Source organism: Protomyctophum bolini, assembly GCF_963924005.1.
Source record: "Protomyctophum bolini genome assembly, chromosome: 11".
In the NCBI taxonomy this organism is placed as follows: Eukaryota; Metazoa; Chordata; class Actinopteri; order Myctophiformes; family Myctophidae; genus Protomyctophum; species Protomyctophum bolini.
Window position 1 is genome coordinate 21,742,583 of NC_137872.1, and position 23,151 is coordinate 21,765,733.

At 40.7% G+C, this 23,151-nt stretch overlaps 3 protein-coding genes across 5 annotated transcripts; 2 read left to right on the forward strand and 1 right to left on the reverse strand.

Moving 5' to 3' along the window:
* Positions 1 to 300: 300 nt before the first annotated feature.
* smim22 (small integral membrane protein 22) lies at positions 301 to 2,979 on the forward strand. Its single transcript, XM_080775652.1, has 4 exons — positions 301 to 386; positions 883 to 1,042; positions 2,322 to 2,392; positions 2,617 to 2,979. Exons 2-4 carry the CDS (start codon positions 913 to 915, stop codon positions 2,662 to 2,664), a joined length of 249 nt encoding a protein of 82 aa, XP_080631778.1. The 5' UTR covers positions 301 to 386; positions 883 to 912; the 3' UTR covers positions 2,665 to 2,979.
* A 142-nt stretch (positions 2,980 to 3,121) lies between these two features.
* On the reverse strand, positions 3,122 to 22,833 carry rogdi (rogdi atypical leucine zipper). 3 transcript variants are annotated; one of them, XM_080775649.1, is made up of 12 exons: positions 22,639 to 22,833; positions 19,204 to 19,275; positions 16,338 to 16,420; positions 12,212 to 12,266; positions 11,752 to 11,832; positions 11,252 to 11,347; positions 11,058 to 11,156; positions 10,385 to 10,498; positions 9,794 to 9,843; positions 7,976 to 8,102; positions 7,572 to 7,616; positions 3,122 to 5,352 (listed from the first exon to the last, which is right to left on the reverse strand). In XM_080775649.1, the coding sequence occupies exons 1-11, from the start codon at positions 22,717 to 22,719 to the stop codon at positions 7,584 to 7,586; spliced, it is 891 nt and encodes a 296-aa protein (XP_080631775.1). In that variant the 5' UTR covers positions 22,720 to 22,833; the 3' UTR covers positions 3,122 to 5,352; positions 7,572 to 7,583. The 3 variants fall into 3 exon arrangements, with proteins under 3 accessions (XP_080631775.1, XP_080631774.1, XP_080631773.1); XM_080775648.1 differs by having other exon boundaries at positions 7,567 to 7,616; XM_080775647.1 differs by lacking the exon at positions 7,572 to 7,616.
* Positions 14,406 to 15,695, forward strand: LOC308324358 (multiple inositol polyphosphate phosphatase 1-like; the record flags this gene model as incomplete). Its single annotated transcript, XM_080776400.1, has 1 exon — positions 14,406 to 15,695. The coding sequence occupies one exon, from the start codon at positions 14,406 to 14,408 to the stop codon at positions 15,693 to 15,695; it is 1,290 nt and encodes a 429-aa protein (XP_080632526.1).
* Positions 22,834 to 23,151: the final 318 nt, after the last annotated feature.

Here is a 23,151-nt window from a genome sequence, read left to right on the forward strand (position 1 = left end):
TAAAATAATAAATAATATGTAGCTGTTATCCCCCCTCCTTTTAAACTTACCCTAACTTACAAATTGAAGATTATAAACTAAATTCTTTGTTTACTTTATGACACTCCATGAGGAAGTGGGGTAAGGGGTTGGTTGCTTGCTGCAGTGTTCACAAAGACCGACCGTTGGCCCGAGGGTGTCACGTGCTAAAGAAAAAGGAACAGATCTACTAGTTGTCAACGCGTCGCGTCGTGACGCGTCGACAGCTTGTAGATCTGTTCTTTTTGGCGCGCGGGACCGTCGTACTGCAAAGTACATCCACGTCAACACAACAGGTGTGTCAAGAAATAAAGAAAGCAGGTGATTCTACCCGGAAAGAAAGCAACTAAACAAAACTACAAGGACAGGTATGTTTTAGAACCGATTAAGATTTGACGATGTATACAGTATACTGTTTGGATTAATTAGGCTATAATGTTGAAATGTGATTATTAGTAATTGAGCAAAATCTGGTTATTTTACTCTTCTTTGTTCTTTTCCAATGAGGTCAAATGAAAGCTGTTGCTGCTTCAAAATCAGGCAAAAAATAATTTCCCCAGATAAATCTGGATTTTAATTCCTAGATTTTTAAATTTGAGAAAATCTAGTCATAGACTAAATTTGTCTATAATAACCGAGTTTACTTTTTGTAGCCTACATTGATTTTCAGAATAAACATTGTAAATCACAGGTTTAAGACCAGTAAATATTCACTCAGTTACAGATCAGTTACAGTTCCATTTACTCACACAACACACAACGTTGCATGAGAAACAGTGGTGTTGTGTGTGTGTGTGTGTGTGTGTGTGTGTGTGTGTGTGTGTGTGTGTGTGTGTGTGTGTGTGTGCGTGCACGTGCGTGCAGCTTGCAGTGTGTAGTTGTGCTCCTGTAGTGATGATGAAGAGGGATCTGGGAGAAGAGGTGAAGGATCAGTTCAATGACATCGTGTCCAGGTTTGAATCCAAAGAGTTCTTCCAGTCTGACTGGGACATCGGCTCCTGTGCTGTCTTCTTTATCTTTATTGGTAAGTTAGTTAGTTAGGGCTGTCACATGCGTTACCATGTAACTGTAAAGCACCGAAATAAACTATTCATTCATTACAAATTTAAGTTATGATTACCAGCTTCTATCCTATCCCACAGCGGTAGTTGCACTCAATGCTGCTAAAAAATGATCTGTTGCTGCGACACATTTTAGTTTTCTCTGCTATCAATAAGTACAATAAGGGTTTGTTGTGCGATAACAGCTGAAATGACATGTTTGTGCATTAGTGCTGCTGGGGTTGTGCAATAACAAGAAGTCTTGTGTGTTTTGTTTTAGCTTGTACAGTAGGCCTATGTTGTTTTTGTGATATAATGCACTGATTGGTTGGCACTTTTAATTTCGTTGTACACGTTGCAATGACAAATAAAGATCTATCTCATTGGCTGTTGATTGTGTTACAATTAGGTTAAAAAGACAAAAACCTGAACGGTTCACACGCACGCGCACTATGGGGGCCCAAAGAAACTGGCCCAGGGGCCCTCATGGGGGTTGATCAGTCCCTGTTTATAAATTGCACAGGGCAGATAAATCTAAAACTTTTAATATTGTTTTAGTGCTGTCCACCAATTAATTTTATCAAACACATGATTTATCTAGTTAATCGCACAATTAATCCCAAATAAGTCATCAGTTTTTATCTGTTCTCAATGTACCCTAGATGGATATTTTTCAGATCTTCTTTTATTTATTTATTTAATTTATTTATTGGCAATCGACTACTTATACTGAATGTTGGTTTGTTTACTGGTGAGTGAGAAAGCAATGTTGCACATTAAAATTCATCTGGCTAAAATAAATAAATATGTAATTAATTGAGATTAAAATAATGATATTACAAGTTGCATTACTACATTGTTTTCCATAATTTGGCAAGAGGGGGCACATACGACAAGAACACCTCGACAAGCTAACAATGTGTCACAGCATGTGCTGACAGATTGTGCATGGATGGAGTAGGCTATAGATTTAGTCTCAGTCAAAAACAAATCACGTTCATTCATTGTATCGCAGTAACTCAGCATTACGTGGATTAATAACTATACTATAATAACTGTAACATTATTACTGTTGGCTATTGTATTGTTACACTTCTGTCCAACACTGCTCTTCAGAACACTACCTCTTGCCGACCAGTAGGTGTCCTACCTGGCCAGAGGCACAATCAAAATGTCTCAATAGGTCTCATTCATATTAGTACCACTGCCACTGCCTTGCTCTCTTCATCTAATGGATGTGTTGTGTTTACATTCTGTGTGAAGGTGTGGTTCTCCTGCTGATCAGCCTGGTTCTCATCCGCTGTTTCTGCTGCTGCTGCTGCGCTGATGAGAAGGTACTATTCACTGCACTTACATGCACACAAGCACGCTCAAACACAAATGCACAGAGCAGAAAAAGGTTAGAGGGGAGTGAGTGAGTGTGAAGGGGTTCTCAAAGTGTTTGGCTGGGGACGCCCGGAAATGCTTTGGCCATGCCTGTCCCCCCCCCCCCCCCCCCCCCACCAACCAAGATGTATTTATTTGTTTGTTTGTTTATTGCTCCTTGTCTACTAAACAGCCTCGGAGACATAAAGTTGGAGTTGAAAACATGGCTCTGGAACCCTGATGATATGATCGGACTCAAAACATGGAACTGGAACACTGAAGGCGGCTGTAATTTAGACAAAATGTTTTTTATTTCTGTAGAATAAATCATAGTTTCTACTGTATTTGTTCAGCACTTTCTCACGTGCCATAATAACAAGCACTTTTAATCTTTGTTCAGCGGTCACAATGCAGTGATTCAACTGGTTTTAGATTCAATCTGCATATTATATTGACCATGAATTCATGACTCAATATGTGACTCGATATTCACTCCATTAAAATATTGGAGTGAATATCTCTATGCTGCTAAAGAACAATAAATTGAACTAGCATCCTTTTGTATTATCCTTATCCTTTTTATTGCTAATGAATACTCTTTTCATAATAACTATAAATTCATAGGTAACTATAGCATAATATCGGTAATGCTTTTATTTACTCGTGTTAAAACAAATGCTTTGTTTATATCAAATAACTCACTGAACAGAATGTTTTAATTTCTTTTAATTTTCTTTATAGATATACAGTATATAATGGAATGTCCTCATCTTGTTGGTATGTAGTTTGACAATACATTAATGTTGTTTTTATGGCTGGTAATACATAAATAAAGATAATTTCAATAAGTTAATATAAATCCTATTTTGGAAATGTGATGTACAACAACTAATTAGCTATATTGTATTGTAAAACATGACTTTCTTGTTTTATCCCTTTTATTTTGAAGAGAAAAACGAATTATACTTTAGTACCCGGACCTGGTCCCCTGACACTATCATTAATTCAATTAGGTCCCAGATCTAAGCGGGTGATGGCAGTAGGCTATTCTGTCGGCGATTGGGAGATTACAGTGCAATGAGTGAAAGTACAGTTGAGCTTCATGTAAGTGCTGCTTATTCCGATAGAGTACAACAGTTTGTTACCATGTTTTTCAAGTTTCAAGATAACTTTTTGGTTCCATTTCAACATACTGTAGAGTAGATGTTTCTGAAAATGGTTAAAGTAACGAATAGTTCACTATTTCACTAATAAGTTCAATATTTATTTCCCATCAATTACACACCCCAGCCGAATTCAAAGAGTTTTTGTCACATTCCTAAGCCAATCATTTGAAGCCCTGCGGAGTCGGTACAGATGCTGTGCCAATTGGCACTAGATGGCAAATTCATCAGAACTCTGAAATAAGTAACACTTTAAATAATGCACAGCAGCAGATTTCTTCAGTTTCTGAGACGCGTGTGTTGTCTTGTTGCAGACTTTTCAGTCTTGCCTTGATGCATAGTATAACAAGTTCACATTTCTGCACCTCGTAGCAGAACCTATAAGTTCGGCAGTGCATAATGAGTTTATTTACTTACATTTTGCAAATGTGCACATATCACTCACTGAACAGGATATTTTTTATATCAGTATACTTTATTTATAGACTATAATTTCCACATCTTATTTGCATGATATATAGTTTTAACACTTACTAAAATAATGTTTGGAATGAATATTTGGTTTACAGGAAATCATCAAGGTAAAACATGAGTGCAAAATAGTAAATACAGATAATTTCAATAAATAAATACAAAACATAGTTTGGAATGATATGATGTACAACAACAACTCACACACATGACCTTTTAAATGTCCTCCAACCAGTGGGTTTTAACAAAATATATTTCTGTTAGAATTAGTGTTAAATATCTCCATACTGTGATAGTAATCATTATACAGTGTTTGTTCAGTAACAGGTCGGGATACCAATTTTATCACATTAGGAGGGAGACAGGATTCCGGTCCCAAAGAAGTGACATTGAAACCAATATATGAGCAGCTAAAACTAAATTGATGTTTATAAATTATATTTGAGGGGTTGTCCCTCCTGATTGGATGAAATTGGTATTCCACCCGAAATCCTTTTCTGTTAACCAAGAGCTGGGACCATGGGGAGACCCCTGTTGCTGGACAAAATGATCTATATAGCAATGATTATAATCTGAATAGAGCTTCAACTTTTTTAACTAAACAAAAAACACTTAAAGTACTGAAAAGACCCAAGATGTTATGTCCTCTTGAGATCACAAGACCCTCCGTTCACAATTGCTAGACTTTAAACTCAGTCAGTTTCACATAGGTTGATCATTTCACAATTCACGACAATACACCAGTTCAAACTGATACTATTTAACCACTTGTTCTCAACAGACGTCCAAATTGACCCTTTCTGGTCTGTAACTCCAAGAGTGATACAATTTTAATTGATTTCAAGGACCCCAGTTTGATATTTATTTATTTAAATATCTGGGACCCCAAACTGCACTGTAGCCCAGACCCAACGTTGAGAACCAGTGCTTTATGCAAACTCCCCCCACCCCCAAAAAACAAAACAAACAAAGACAACATCAACAACATTAAGCATCCAAAAATAAAGCAGTCTCATCATTTTCTCCATTTACAATGGAGTTCAAGTTTTTTTGTTTTTTTTAAGTCATACAACCTAGGCAGCATTTGAGGAATAACACAGCTGAGCTAATACGATGACTGGTCCCCTTCTCTCCTACTGTATTGACATGTGTGAACGATAAAACACTGAAGGATCATCTGCAAATCATACAACACTGTGAACACTTTGAACACAATGACAGGACAGCAGCCGCTGTGGACGCTGGCTGCTCGATCAGAAAGGTCTGTAGTTCCAGAAGCTGGAGAAGACGGATATCTGGAAGGAAAGAACCAAAGGAGAAAGGACTCATTAAATCCATCTGTTGAAGGCGTTCAACTGGCTTATATAGAATTATAGATCAGACCTACCTACCGTGCGTGCGTGTGCTTGTCAATCAAAGATCTAAATAATAAATATAATCATATATATTATAATCAAGCAACTTCAAAACTAGTTAATTTTGTTGACTAAGACTAAGGTGACCTTCACACCAGAAAGCTTTACTGCGATTAAAACGAATCCTGCTGTACATTGTCGGAAAGTGTGCTTCGTTTGGCAGGTGTGAAGCATCATTCGAATCCTAATGCGCATCAAAGAACCGCATTCTACTCCGACCAAAAGCGGGGGTTTTGCTTCGCTTCCAATCGCACTTGATTACGATTCGGTGCAGGTGTGAATGCAATCCAGCAAAGAAAGGAAATGAAGCAAACAAGGTGGCGGGTGAGGAGATAAACACAGTTTGAGACGGAGAAGGGATATTCATTTTACGCACCGCAAAGATGTCCCGTTAGGTTACCATGTGACGTGGTCAAATAAGGAGACCGAAGCCCTCATCGAAATATGAGGACGAGCACATGAATCTATTGCTTAAGGAAACACATAAAAAAGACTGCAGTGTACAGAATAGTCTGTCTGTCATGCGTAAAGATGGAGGGCTGTAACTGTGTGTGGGGATCCGAGTGGATACTTTCTTCATCTTGTTTAAATATAAATAGGCCTACTTCAAAATTAAAACACATGTTTAGCTCAGCATGATTTATAAACTGTATAGCTAACATGGCATATGCATAATAATTGTAGGCTATATGGTGATCGGATCATCAATGGGACTCTTGGAGTAGCTATTGTAAACGCTGTGCCTCGTTCATGTGCCCACACACACACACACACACACAGTCCGTTACCCTCACTTTACGTCAAAAGTCCTAACTATTACTCAAAGTATATTTTTTAACACCATAGCTTTCACTGTGTAGTTTATGAATTGAACACATTGATACAATTCCCTGCTTCATTTCCTTGCTGCGCTTGACACATGTGTCCGCAGCAAATTAAATATGCAAGAATCCCAACTTCTCCGCCCATTCACATCGAGTGTATGTGTGTGCACATATACCACATGAATGCACTATAAATGTGTGTACTACTGTGTTATTACCACTAGTCATTACCCGTTAGAATATATGAACAACAAATGATGTACAATGTGGTTAATGTGATTTAATAGATCATAGTATTGATGAATGTATTTTGAGGTGTAATCAGTCTGGGAGAGGGAGATTGGGAAGGGCACAAAATTAATATTATTAGGCATGTGGTCTCTCTCTCTCACATACACACACGCACGCACGACGCACGTGCTTGCGACCAGTCAGTGGACGTCACACGCACATTAGCACGCGCATAACCTGTCGTTGCAAGACACCCGTGTCCTGCTACATTTGTAAATATTTATGCTGCTAGTGCAGCTTGAGCTGCAAAAACTCAAGTGCAAAAAAAGGGCAACTTGTGCAGCGTGTGGAACCGGCCGGTTGCCGTAATAGTGTGAGATTTATAGATTTTGGGGCCTAAATAATATTTTATCAAGAATTGATCAATGTCACCATGGTCCACATACTGTACAGTGTACACTGTACAAACAGGGCACATTTGTCCAGAGGGGAAAGGTGTCTATGTGCACGCCACTGATGTTGAGCTATACATTGAGTTGCTAATAGTCTTCTGGGGTCGTGTGTTGCTGTGAAATGTACCCTTTTCTGCTGAAGCTGAGTGGTTTTGTAGGCGTTGTGTCCATGAGTCACGAAAACTATGAAAGGGGCGGTGACATAGGACGGTAACCCAGACAATCTGCGTGTTACAGCAGCTTTGTGAAGTGGTGCGATTCTGTGACCTGCGTAGTGGAGGCGACAGGAGGTAACTGATTTCCATAAGCAACCAACTGTGCTGTAACACGACGTACCCAGATTTGTGTCGTCAACGGTGTGCATGCGTAATGATGGCAGAAACGGTACTAGTTAAACAGAGTTGATGAAAAACGCTAATAACCCCCATTGAATTTGTTAAATTGAAAAAAGGCCTTGAAGATGCCCTTCATAATGGAATGTCAATGCCCGAGTGAAAATGCAAATCAACTGGTCAAGCCAGTGAGGAGCAGGGGGTGTATGACAGACAGACTGTCTAAAATTATAGTAAGATATCTGCAGCTTGTACCTTACATCTTTGGGTTCCTAGATGGCAGTGTGTGCTTCATAGACCCTGTTCTGTTAACAGTGAACAAGGAAAGACTGCTTTAATTTATTAATTTATTATGCTCCACACACATGGAACAGACTTCAGGACTCTCTGAAACTGGTTTGATTGGTCTCCATAGAGACATTTAGGGTTGAGGATAGGTCATGTGACTGCACCCGTTGCATGTATCCCTTACCCTATATTTATTTGCAGCTGTGATTTGTTTCAATTGCTTAAATGTCTGTTATTGTTGTATTGTTTTTTTTATAACTGTACTTGTTTTTCATGCTGTGACCAGAGCGTCCTTGAAAAACAGAGCTTGCTGTCAATGCCCTGAATAAAATAGAGGTCATGGAAAAATAAATAAATGTACTTGGACATTACCCACCTTGTCTTTGAGCTGCTGGCATAGTTGCAGGGAGATGGTGAAGAAAACCAGTGTGTCGTTGAGCCAGGGCACCACACACTCCACCTTGTGCACGTGACTCACCTCAAACCGATTGTTGTTCAGCTCACTGCAGGGAAAAACACAACACTCAGGTGTAAGATTTGCACAAATGTTCAAGATAAAACAAAATAGATAATTACTTACAACATGTACCAGAGCATACGTATGTATCATGATTAAACATTACTTACAACATGGACCAGATCATACGTATGTATCATGATTAAACATTACTACAACATGGACCAGATCATACGTATGTATCATGATTAAACATTACTACAACATGGACCAGAGCATACGTATGTATCATGATTAAACATTACTACAACATGGACCAGAGCATACGTATGTATCATGATTAAACATTACTACAACATGGACCAGATCATACGTATGTATCATGATTAAACATTACTTACAACATGGACCAGAGCATACGTATGTATCATGATTAAACATTACTACAACATGGACCAGATCATACGTATGTATCATGATTAAACATTACTACAACATGGACCAGAGCATACGTATGTATCATGATTAAACATTACTACAACATGGACCAGATCATACGTATGTATCATGATTAAACATTACTACAACATGTACCAGATCATACGTATGTATCATGATTAAACATTACTACAACATGGACCAGATCATACGTATGTATCATGATTAAACATTACTTACAACATGGACCAGAGCATACGTATGTATCATGATTAAACATTACTACAACATGGACCAGATCATACGTATGTATCATGATTAAACATTACTACAACATGTACCAGATCATACGTATGTATCATGATTAAACATTACTACAACATGTACCAGAGCATACGTATGTATCATGATTAAACATTACTACAACATGTACCAGATCATACGTATGTATCATGATTAAACATTACTACAACATGTACCAGATCATACGTATGTATCATGATTAAACATTACTACAACATGGACCAGAGCATACGTATGTATCATGATTAAACATTACTTACAACATGGACCAGAGCATACGTATGTATCATGATTAAACATTACTACAACATGGACCAGAGCATACGTATGTATCATGATTAAACATTACTTACAACATGGACCAGAGCATACGTATGTATCATGATTAAACATTACTACAACATGGACCAGATCATACGTATGTATCATGATTAAACATTACTACAACATGGACCAGATCATACGTATGTATCATGATTAAACATTACTACAACATGGACCAGAGCATACGTATGTATCATGATTAAACATTACTACAACATGGACCAGAGCATACGTATGTATCATGATTAAACATTACTACAACATGGACCAGATCATACGTATGTATCATGATTAAACATTACTACAACATGGACCAGATCATACGTATGTATCATGATTAAACATTACTACAACATGTACCAGATCATACGTATGTATCATGATTAAACATTACTACAACATGGACCAGATCATACGTATGTATCATGATTAAACATTACTACAACATGTACCAGATCATACGTATGTATCATGATTAAACATTACTTACAACATGGACCAGAGCATACGTATGTATCATGATTAAACATTACTACAACATGTACCAGAGCATACGTATGTATCATGATTAAACATTACTACAACATGGACCAGATCATACGTATGTATCATGATTAAACATTACTTACAACATGGACCAGATCATATGTATGATGATTAACCATTACTTACAACATGGCTCCAGGGTTGTGTAAGACTGAACTTCCAGACGGTTTGAAGTTCTGTCAGAGAGAAAAACAACATAACCATAATGGCTCAAAATGCTGATTCTCAACATTCTGAGGACCCCCGGTTTGATAACGTGCTTTTGTCCCCGGACCCCCCAATCTACACCATGAAATCCTGAGTGTTAATTTTACTCAGAGGGTGTGCAAACGAAACCAAATGGATTGGGTTCAAGAAGCTATAATTTACTTGTGTGTGTGTTTGTGTGTGTGTGTGTGTGTGTCGGGGGGGGTGGGGGGGGGGGTGGTTCAAGATAAAGGTTTCTGGTACTATTCCTACTATGGAGGATACACCCAGACTAAATGCACTAATGAATCACATGTACAAGTTGGACACCACCACAATGGTCTGGTCTGTTTCATCAGGTCACTCTGCCACCACCATCGGGATAAACAAGTCTCCTCAGAGTTTTTCAGTTTTGAGTGGTAACGTTTAACGTCTAATTTGTCCACAGTCCACCATGGCCTCTATAGTTACCCCAGTGGGCAGGTCTAGTATGTGTGGTAGCTCATGATTCTACAGTGGTGCAGAGCTTACCTTGGTGGCGTTAGGCTGCAGCACATGAAGCTGGTAGACAGTCAGACACAGTTTACTCAGGTTAATGTAGAAATTCACCATCACATCCCCGGGCATGGGAGGACTGAACATTTTCTAGAGACACAGAAATAAAACGGAAGTTAGAAATGTCAACTTTGCCTACTGTATAGAAAACAACAATAATAAAGCACGCACATCCACTCACAAAAAGACTGCAGGTGCTGGGCAGAGGTCAGAACTCAAAATCTATAAAGATTGAAGAAAAAAGTCTTTTTGCACACAGCTGGAGGGACAGGTGCGTCGGAGCAATGAACTGGAAGAGTAGGAAAAAGGGGACTCCCACTTCAATTACAATACTGTTATTGATGTAATGTTTCAGAGCGACTGAACATTGCATCAACAAAAGTATTTTAAGTGAAGATGCAATACTTTTATTGTGAACATCTGCTACTCTAAAAAAATTGTGGAAAAATATGAATACATAAGAAAACATACATGGGCCCACAGTCAGAAATGTTTCAAGGTCAACATCCGGTATCAAAAGTACACACGTTTAGTTCACAGTGCAGCTCAAGAGGGGCCCTCTTGTTCTAATTCTAATAGTACAATGTGTGTGTGTGTGTGTGTGTGTGTGTGTGTGTGTGTAAACTGTGTATGTGCGCGTATACTTTACCATGAGCCCACTGGTAGCCAGTTCAGGCAGGGTCATGGTAGCCGGGGTGGTGAGACGGTTGCGTGCTCTGGTCAGCTGTAGCATCACTGCATCCATTAGCTGCAACACAAACAATACAACCTCAGTTCATGGAAAAGGCCATAGGCTGTCCTTTTCTCCCTCTCCTGACGGAGAGAGAGGTCGAGAGACGTTACCTTGTTGACCTCAGCTCCAGTCTTGAAGTGGTAGCTCTCATCTCGGCTGCTGAGCAGCTGCAGAGCCTGGTTCACATGGTTCCTGGCGTCCTGGATCTGAAGCAGGAGACACAACCAAGGCCATGTCAAGTAGGGCATCTCAAACTTTGTATCGGCTCTCATCCCGACAACCAATAGTGCCCGGCAGATTAATATTTTGTGCTCTTTAGATAGCATAAGATAAATAAACGCCCTGGTCACAGCAAGAAAAAGGTTTACATAAAACCTTTTTCAAAAAGAAAAAAGGATCCGATCCACAACGTCACAAAGCATTGTTATGTGATGTGTTGTACATGGGCTTTTTTCACAAACATACGATCTGGGGATACTCTGCCCGATCACAGTCATAAAGTAAGTGTGCAATGTAAACAGTATCTGATAATAATACTAATTAATATTTATGGTGCAATAGTAAGAAATGTAAACATTCCTGTTAATAATAATACATTATTATAGTGTACCTGCTGTAGTTTCCATTGCTTGTCCTCCCGGAACTGAAAGTGAAGTGCTTGACTACTTTTGGCAACTTTGAGGTTGATATCCTATTGCAGAAGAAAAAAATAAAAATGTTTAGCTACAGGTTGCATTGTTTCAGCTGAAATGTTAGACACTGTTGTAACACAGCTGTAGCTCCCAATATGTGCAATGTAGGGTTTCTTTGGTGTAGGCGTGTAGCTATTGTCATGGCAGAACAGTGTTTGTGTCAAGTGTTGTGCAGATTGGAGCAATAGTGTCCCGGGGACCCCTAACATGGGACCCCTCAACACACAGTGTTTGTGCCAAGTTTGGTGCGGTGCAAGTCTGCAAATCTGCATATTATGGTTTGTGTCGCCCACCAACCCATTGTCGACCACCCTTTAGGCAATTTTAATATAGTATGAGGACAACTGTGTGTGCGTGGGTGCGGGGTGTGTCACTCACAGCTTGCGTCAGGGCCTCTCCCTGCATTGTCAGAACCCCCTTCACTTGGTCCATGCTGTAAAAAAACAACACAGTTCCACGTCATGCATGCGTTTAATGTTTATCTTCTGGTTACTAAAAGAGCCCCGTTATTATTGAACATAGTAACATGGAGTTGTAGAGTCTATTACAATTATTCATTGTTGCTGGTCCCCAGTTTAAGTAATAATAATCCTCGATTGATTCCTTGATTTAGCTATTTTTATTAGGATCATTTTAATATATATATTAATATATATATTGTCAGAATCAGCTTTCTCAAACCCAATTTTGTAACTTTGTGCTTCGAAGTGCTGCTGAAAAGTAGATGCTTAAAGAAAACACAGGCTCACATGATGGAACCAGCAACAGCTGCAGTCTGCAGACATGCAGTGCCAGTCATTCAGCCGGACAAACCATAGTGCCAGCAGTGTGAACCACAGTCATGAGACCATACAGGAATGTCCACAATTAAACAGACTATTTTGTCCCTACGTGGCTGGCATCCTGCACAAACTGGGGAGTCACTTGAGCTGAATCCTTGCCAGGATTGTGTGAGTTTGTGCCTTAGTTTTGTGCCTACAGGCCTAATCTTGTGACCTGCTGGACAAATCGGTCCATATGTCATGTGCATGACAGTAGGCCAAGAAAGTCGTTTTTTGGGTCACATTAATCTAAATCAGTAGTTCTCAAACTTTAGTGCCAAGGATCCCCAAATTGATATGCATTTGGCAGCGGACCCCCAATCTGAAAATGTTTATTGCCAGGGACCCCCAGAAGAGAAAATGTGTATAAAACAGATTGATTGCGATGTGAACTTAATGTGCTATTTTTGAATAGCCAACACAACGCAAAAAACAAAAACAAAAAACACACACTCGTTATCATACATCACATTCCGTGCTCAGCCAGGGGTGCATACTTAGTTTAGACTAGTCATTGGTTAGACATGGGTTAAGGTTAGGTTTAGGTGTGCTGCCCTGTGGGAGGTTAGGTTTAGGTTGTAGTTGTAGGACTAATGACTGGTCTAACCAATGACAAAGTCTAACCCAAATACTGTCTAAACTAAGTACTGCACCCGCTCAGCCAATCAAATCATCTTAAATTCGGTACACACAAACACACAAAGCTGGGCATATGCTCAAAAATCCCACCTGTGTGAAGTGAGGGGCGCTCTTATCATCTTACAACATGATGATGTAAAACAAACATTGAACTAAAAACAAACATTAAACCTGTATATAGGAGGGGCTAACACCCCTCTACAAACATTAAACCTGTATATAGGAGGGGCTAGCGCCCCTCAAAAATGACACAGATGCTTTCCCGGTTTTAATAGGTTATTACATTTGATACTATAATAATAATAATAATAATAAGTCCAGAGAGAAGGCCCCAGAATAAGCCAAGCTTATACAGCTTACATACCGGTATGTCATAGAAACGTCATAGATGACTGACATCAAAGACTAGCCACATGAAGTCTGAGATCCACATGTAGCCATGGTGTTGTTAGATCCACTGTGGTTTAAATCCATTTAGAGTTGTACTCAACTGGCTCACCTGCCAGTGAGGAGGCCTAGTGATGTCCCAACCCTGACGATACTAGCCTTGGCTAGTATCTAGTTTCTTGTGTATTTATAGGAAGGGAAGCTCATCTTCTACGATGCGCTATTAGCTGTCCCACAGTGACATCACCTGGATGTCACAAGCACCATATAGCCAACAATATAAAAGAGAGACTTTAACCTAAATTTCACAAAGTACGGTAGCCTACTTTGTGAAATTTAGGTTAAAGTCTCTCTTTTATATTGTACAGAGGTACTTTAAGTACCTCTGCAAGGCTCTGCCTTGAACACTTCCACGGCAGTTCCAAACCTTTACCTTGGTTGGCACCCGCTGTGCCAACCAAGGTATTTGGCCTTACAACCCTGATACTCACGTGTCACCTAGTGGACTCAAATATCTTGGCCTAGGCTTAGATAACCAGCCGAGGCTTGGAATTCTTCACCCAGGTTGAAGAACGATTGTGAGTGATTCTTCAATCAGGAAGGACATCATTGTGTGCCGGAGTTTGGAATAGACCAACTTGGGAATGATGTTTACCCTTTATTTTAAATTCACAATTGCTCATTTCTTCATCTGTGTGATTTCATGTTGTTTTACTGATTATTTCATGTCAGGCAGTGTGTCAAGTATACCAATGATTGCCAAATATTTCAGCACGAAAGGGAGGTATGAGGAAGTGAATCCATATCTCATTGAGGACATCCTTACTGTGAACACATCTCAGCTCCCATCTGCGGAATGCCGGACACTTCATCTGACCGCCATAATACGACATGGCACAAGGTATCCAACGCCCGAAAATGTCGAGAAGATGCACCGAGTATACAACCTGGTTCTACACAATGCCTCTGGTAGAGAGAGATGGCTGCGTGTAGTAAAAAACCACTGGAGGATGTGGTACACTGAAGACATGGATGGCCGACTGGTGGAGAAGGGTGTGAATGATCTGAAACATCTGGCTGTCAGGATGTCAAAGTTGTTCCCTTCGTTGATTTCAGAAGAGAAGCTTCGAGGCGGACACATGAGGTTCATCACCAGCTCAAAGCACAGGTGTATCGACAGTACTGTGTCCTTCCAGAGAGGTCTGACAGAACTGTGGGATATTGATGACCAGCAGTTTGACCATGAAGTGAACGATGCCCTGATGAGATTCTTTGATCGGTGTGCTAAGTTTCTGAGGGATGTTGACGATAACCCGTCGGCCACTGAAGAAGTCGACAAGTTCAATTCGGGACCAGAGATGAAGCAGGTCACGGAGAGGATCGCAGACCGTCTCCATGTCCCGCACAGTGTCATCACTGACGAAATGGCTGAAGCCGCATTTTACCTCTGTGCCTATGAGTTTTCTATTAAGAATGAGAATTCCCCCTGGTGTCAGCTCTTCAACACAGCTGATGCACAGGTTCTGGAGTATGCCCTTGACCTGAAGCACTTTTGGAAAAGAGGCTATGGCCATCCCATCAACAGCAAGTCAAGTTGCGTTCTTTTCCATGACGTTTTTGGTCGACTGGACAAAGCGGCCAGTGAGAATGGGTTGGGGAACGCGGTGTCCGAAGCTGTGACCATCCAGGTCGGCCACGCGGAGACACTTCTGCCACTGCTGACCCTTCTGGGCTATTTCAACGACAGCCAGCGCCTGACCTCCACCAACTACGCCACGCAAGCCCAGCGCTCGTTCCGCACCAGCCAGTTCTTACCCTACACCGCCAACATGCTGCTGGTGCTGTATGACTGTGGAGAGGATGGCCTGAGGCTGCAGCACCTGCTCAATGAGAAGCATGTGGCTTTCCCCGGTATGGATCAGCACCGGGCATCCATCCCTCTATACCAAGATGTCAGAGATCACTACAGGGAACTGCTCCAGGGCTGTGTCTTTGAGACCGAGTGTCAACTCTGAAGGGTTGATGGCCTAAATCTAAGGGGTTGTGTTTGATACATGTTTTTTTTATACATTTTGATAAATGGGGAGATGGGCCAGTATTGCTCTCCATAGGCCTAGTTTAGCAATGCTTTTTATTGTCAGACCGGTGCCCGGCTGTAGAGCAGCGAGTTGGTAATGGACTGGAAGTTGGAGATCTATGCAATACCCGTTGTACCCGTGTCAGAGTATACCCATCTGTCTGTGTCCCTTTTATGCCCATATATGGAGATTTCTGTATCTGTCTCCCTGTGTCCCTTTATTACTACCGGTATATATTATGTTCTGTGTCAGGCATGCCCAAATATGTAGTGTTCTGATGTCAGAACAGGCCCGACTCCATATATGGAGATATAGCAGAGCAGAGGCTTTTGTGGTGGTTCTGGACTACTGACCGACTTGACACCGGGCACTGCACTCCCTGTGGGGGTGTGGAACGCAGCCGTGTGCACGCACACGCACACGCACACACACACACACACACACACACACACACACACACACACACACACACACACACACACACACACACACACACACACACACACACACACACACACACACACACACACACACACACACACACACACACACACACCTAAGGTAAGGGCAGTGTCTTACGTGGAGCTGCCCAGAATGAAGTTCTCCTGCTTCAGTTGACTCTCCATCCCTGGTGCCGGCATGGAGAACCGTCTAGACGCCTCCTGTGCACACCAGCACAAAATAACAAATTAAATAAGCAATTCATCTCTGACTGGTGGAAACCTTGTAGGTCCAAAACCTTATTATGAAATAAAAAACATTAAAGTTGTGAAAATAACAGATCTACAAGCTCACATTGCATGATCCCAGTTGTGAGCTTGTAGATCAGCCATTTTCACTACTTTTGTGTGACACTATGATGAAATAGGACATTCATTTGCATGAATGAATGGTGTATTTCGAACATAAAAAAACAAAGATAATACACAATAATGCCACCGGACGCGTTGCGTCTCCGTCGTGTGCGTCAAAAAACAAACCGGGGCAATTTGAATGGAGTCACGCAACGCAACGCAAGGCGGGCAGTGGAGCCACCCTTCATTGATTAAAAAGGGAACATTCCCTGACGGAGACGGAGACGCGACGCTGACGCGCCCGGTGGAGCCCCGGTGTAATAATCAATACAACAATTACAGTCATGGTTTGAAAAGGAGTAAGAATGAAACCTATGCTTATCTGGTCTTACCCATATTTGTACCATTTCACAATAACTTAAAACTGGTTTCTATCAACACCAGTGTTGTTTTACAATTACAATTTAGGCAAATTAGCATTTACTATAAATATATAGTGGTTGTAATTTGAAATGTTTCTTATGTACCAGCAGGTGTCTCTGGAATCCTGTATCTCCGCCTCCCTTCTGCTATAACACTGTTTAAGCAAATGAGCCCTACTAGTGTACCTACTCTGGGATGTGTGGGTTTTACAAATATTGAACCATTGAAAAGAAAGTATAAAAAAGTGCTTCTGACTAAACCTAACCTAAACCTAACTTTGTATCCTCAAAAAGAGCTTGTGACTAAATAATAACTACATGGATCCTATTGGAACACAGGCTGTGTTTTTCCCCATCTCCTAAAGAGTAACATAACAGTTTTGGACATTGGGGTTGAGGTTTCCACATGACAGTGATAATATTATGCATTGTGTCTAAAAATGCATTCACATTAATATGCGGGTGGGATGGAAGTGTGTGGTAATCGAATTTCCTGTGCACAGTGACTGCATCATGCCTCGGCATGAAAACTGTGTTCATTGTTCTGTACTGTGAAATGTCCTCTCCTTCAAGTATCGTTTCATAGACCACATTTTGGGTCTTCAACAGGGGGTCTGGGGCCACTAGGGGGTCCTCAGAGTTAATACAGGGGTATGACAATATATGTATCGTTTTAATTAACGACTTGTAGCCTAGCCATTGTTGCATTGGTCATTGCACGTTGTACCACAGCGTCCACCCAAAGATTTTTCAGGAGCACACACGTACATGCATTGATTAAAAACAACCTTAAGTTCACACCTCAACATAGTTTACAAAAGCTGGCAAGTGTCACACAAATTAACATTGTCCATTGTGTGACCCAAGCACCTAGATTGAATTTGAGAGCTGTTTCACTGTGCAATATATTGTACAGACATTGTACTTTAATTTAACTTTGAAAAGGACACCAATGGAACCAAGTGGAACCATAATAACCACCAACAAAGAATACCCTATGTAATTTACAATGGAAGCCAACGACATGAAGATACAAACTGACAACTGACACTTGTCGCTGTGTGACGAGCTACCAATGTATTTTCAGTGCTCCAATGACGAAGAGAGCTGTCAATCAATCATATTCTTGTTTAAACATTCCCACTCCCCTTCACTCTCCTGCTTGTAATGGAGGAAAACAAATACTTGCGGTCTAGTCAGCCAGTTCCCTGTGTAAGTACCGTACTAGTATCATTTTTTAAATAGTGTATGTGTTAAATAGCTCTATATTCTGATATTAATCATTGCTATAGTGTTCAGTAACAGGGGTCTCCCTGTCTCTCCAGCTCTTTAACAGAAAATATGTTTTGAGGTTGGGATACCAATGTTATCCAATCAAGAGAGAGAACTCAAACAAGATACAGGATAAACATTTGGAACTGAAAGTGATGACACAAAATGAGCAGTGTAAAACTGCAAAAGTTGAAGCTGATCTCCTAAGGAAGACATTGCGTAGTTATGATTGTTTATTAAAGAGCTGGAGAAACAGGCAGACTCCTGTTACGGAACAAACACACTATAGCAATGAGTAATAACAATATAGAACAAATATCAAACAATATCAAGCTTGAACTTTTTTTTAAATACTTTTTGTTTTAACAAAAATCACTTACAGTAGTGTTTCTCAAAGGGGGTCCGGGGACACCCAGAGATCCTTGAAGGCATTGCATGGGGTCTCCAGACATTTAGTTTTAATATAGCATCAAAATTTGTTTAACCACTTTGAATCTATATACATCGGCTTTTTGAAAATAGCCGATCAACAAGCTCACAGCGTGTCAAATCACAGCACGTTGAGAGCTTGTGGATCTGTTGATTTCAAGGAGTATGGGGGGTCCCTGGCACAAAATATTTTCAGATTGGGGTCCATGGCCAAAAATGTATTTCTACAAGCTCTTTAAGATATTTGTGAGGCTTTCTCTGCCTTTATTTGATATGGTACAGACTGACAGGAAATGGGGAGAGAGAGATGTTGAGTGACACCCAGCAAAGGTTGCCGGGATCGGGACTCGAACTCTCACACTGTCAGGCTGGACCTAGGTGCCCGGACTTCTACGCCAGCCGTCTGCTACTTTTGTGTGATGCTGAAGTATGATCAAGTAACTGTTAATTTACAGGAAAAAATAAAGGAAAAAAAGTTAGAATATGGAGAATAAAGGTTTCTGCCCGACAACAACAACAATATTTTACCTTGAGTATATCCTGGAGCTGCTTTAAGACTGCATGAACCTCTTCTCTCAGCAACCAGTTGAACTCCTCCTCCTGTAACAACACACAGTGGTGAAAGGGATAAAGGTATTGGCATCATTATGCAGAATGTCCCATTTCAGAATTGTATATCATGTTACTCGACTATAATTATTGATTATTAACCACTTTGTCCCTTTTATTCTGATATATGGAGTTCCCTCAAGTGATTATGGACTACTAAATAGGTTTGTTTATGGTTATGTCTGAGTCATGATGGAATGTCTATGCATGGGCAAATCGGGTTTGTTTATGGTCATGTCTCAGTCAGAGTGCCGTGGCCGTGATTGACCCGCCGGTCCGCCTGCATCAATGTCCTCAGTCTATTTTTGATCATTCACAGCTTGGAAAATGATCTCCATTGAAGTGAGATTTACTCAGAGAGATGCAATGTCAACAACATTAGGAGATACTCTCTGGAGCAGTCACTATTAAGACATATTCCGTTATAGAATTTCCCTCTGTGGTTGTGACAAACAAGAACTTGAAAATGGAACTCTGCAAATCGATTTTTCTTTTTGACGCATTATCAAAAATAAACAGAGCAATTTCAATGCCATAATAACCATCTTAACCCTAGAACAATAAACCCAAGTGATTTTCACCCAGACAATTATGTTCATATGATTTTCATAATGTTGCTGATGTCTGAGGTGGATGGGTTCTTGGGTACCTTCAGGATACTCAGTGACATCATAGAAGGTAGGTGTGCGGCGTTTCCCTGCCCACATCCTATATTTTTCCAGGTGAATTTCACCCAGGTTTAGTATAGTAAGACAGTTTTTATTTCTATTGATTAAGATACATCACGCTCGCCGCTACCATCTGAATGACCCATGGTTGCTAGCAATCGAGTAAACAGGAAATGAACCGAAAGTAGGGGGGGGGGGGTGTGAAGTGAGGGGCGCTAACTTTTATGACGTAATTATCAGACAAAACAAACATGGATAAGACAAACATTAAACTATGTCCATGTCAATTGCGTTTTTAATGTTTGTTTAAGGAAAAACAAACATTAAACCTGTATATGAGAAAAAACATTGGCTCCATCCACCTGGCACCTCCACTTGTTTACATTTTTTAGGTTTAGTGATGGTGTGGTATGACAAAATTTGGGTTTAATGTTCTAGGTTTAAAGAAAGTAACCCAGACACGCTCCCTAACAAAGTGCTCACCTAATTAAACTCTAACTTGTCCCCTCAGCCAGTTGGTTCTCGGACAGCCACTAGGCAGAAAACACCCTGAACTAAAGAAAACAAAAAGAAAGCTATCCGGCACTCTAGAAAGAATCAACCCCAAACCAGAGCAAACTGGAACGCTATTTGGCCCTGTGTATACACAGTGGCAGAATACCTGAGCAGTGCACTGTGAAGTAACGACCCAAAACAAAGATAAGCATTGATTATGTACACTACAATCTCGCACTAAAGGCCACTACAGGCAGATCTGGCTCCCAAGAGAAGCCAAGACACCAGAGACACATACTCCCATGTACCACACTAGTGGGCGCGTTCGGAAATACCGCACCAGAGCGCAGTCGCCTATTAGCTTGCATTGCACAGTGCGCTCAGTGCGCAATTTCCGAACTCGCCCACTGTCACATAGAAAAAAATCACACCCGTGTGAAGTGAGGATCGCTAATATATTATGTAATGGTGATGTAAAACAAACGGTGCCAACACAAACACGCCATTAACAATAAAGATATGACGTAATGAGTTACCTTATGACATACATTTTCCCTTCATTGTCAATGGCGTTTACAAAACAAACATTGAACTAAAGACAAACATTAAACCTGTACTGTATATAGGAGGGTCTAGCGCCGCTCAAAGATACACCCAATTGGAGCGTTTGAAAACAGCGTTCGTCAATGTATCCGTACAACGTGGGGGAGAGAGAGAGGTGAAGTCAGTGTTTTTACTGTGTTTGCATTATTATCTGTGCATTTGTTTGCAGTCATGTTATTTACATATATTAGTCATGTTTGTGGATCTTGAAACAAATAGCCTATAGTCCAATATTAGCCTACCTTCCCCATTCTCTGCCTGTTGGTTTCTGGTAATATTACTGAATATGTGCACGCAACCGCCTGGGTGACAGCAGACTGCTGGGCGAGCACTGGCACTTTGGCATGGGGGGGTCCCGGGTCAGATCAACATATAGAATGAATTCTGTACTGGCTATATACAGTATGGAGCGTGTCTTGAGTGTACAGGGTTTGATGAGGTCAGATCAACATATGGAATGTCAGAACAGGTCAGCTCCATATATGGAGAACTAAGGGTGGCAGCAGGGGCAGTGTCTTGAGTTGAATGAGTGTACAGGGTTTGATGAGGGCCCATGTAGGGCTGGGCCATAATTTTCTGGCCTATTGAGAACTCTTTCGCCGGCTGCCGGGTGCAGCTGCACTAATAACTTTGATGCAGGCCCGGCCAGAGCCATAGAGTAAGACATGAGTTATGACAACGCGCAATGAACCGTGACCAGGCTGTTTTCTGCCCCCTCAATGTCGTAACTCTGTCTTCTTGATGGCTCTGGGCCCGGCTAGTGTTTAAATGAACAGGTATGGATGGAGAAGGATTAACATATGGAATGTCAGAACGGGTGAGCTCCATATATGGAGATCTAAGGATTTGAGGTTTGAGGTCAGATGTAGAGTTGCTGGCCAATATTGATGACATCAGGGATCTCCATATATGGTCTTAATATTGATGACATCACGTGATCTCACCAGGCATGACCATTATATGGTTATAGTTAGTTAGGGGTCTAACTAACCCCTGCGGTCGTAATACATGATCTTATCAAATGGGGGTATATTAGATTTGGGGCCGTGGTCATTGAAATAAAATTTTAAAGAGTTGAGATTGAGAATCACACTAGACACTGCAGACAGTAATACAGTATTGCTTGCAAAAAAATAAAAAATAAAGAACAGATCTGCAAGCCATTACATGTATAAGTGCATACATCTAGAGTAGATAATGTACAATGATGTCTATGTTGAGAGTTCCATGTTATCTAATAGATAGATCTGGACTCAGACCATTATGACCATATGATCAAATCATATGCAACAACAAAACATTTAGTCAGATCAGGGTTCTAGACCCAGACATGGGGATCAAATGGCAATCGTTGTAATTACAAAGGTTGACAATATTGGTCTATATGCGCATTATAGGCCCAAGAAGTGCACTGACTATAGACTACAGTTGCTAACTTGCTGTTGCTTACACTAAAAGAAAAACAGATCTGCTGTCAATGCCGCGCGTCGCACCGCGACCCGTTGATAGCTTGTGTAGATTATTTTTTTGGTCCATCGCACTATTACGGAGTGTGTCTTTTTTAGAATGGTGCAGTATTTTGCCTTACCAGCACGGCTCTCTCTACTTGGCTGGCCGCTGACATCTTGGGCAGCTCGGATAACAGGGACCGCTGCTGGTTCAGCATCATCCAATCCGATCAAAACACGAATTATATAGAATATAGGTATTCGTATTTGTGCTGTTTACTCGCAAGTCTCGCATGCAGCGGCAATCTGTCTATCTCTGTGTGTGTATTTTTCTGTCACACGCTCACAATTATTATTGTTAAAAGCTGTTGTCCCAGCCCACTTAATCCATGTGTGGGAGGTTCAGACGTTTCTCATTGGATGTTTTGTTTGACGCTGAGCACCGCCCTCTCGCCTTTCGGAGGAACGTAAACCTATAGTATGGCGTAAAGTCGTAAACCCATATACTCTAAATCGTAAACCGCTTTAAGAGTATATATTAACCTTAGATATTAATGTTGTTGATGTTCTTTAACTATATAGAAGTGTCTATTTGTACGTCTCTAAATGTTTTGATGAATTGAACATGGTGGACCCTCTTGTAAAAAAGTGTA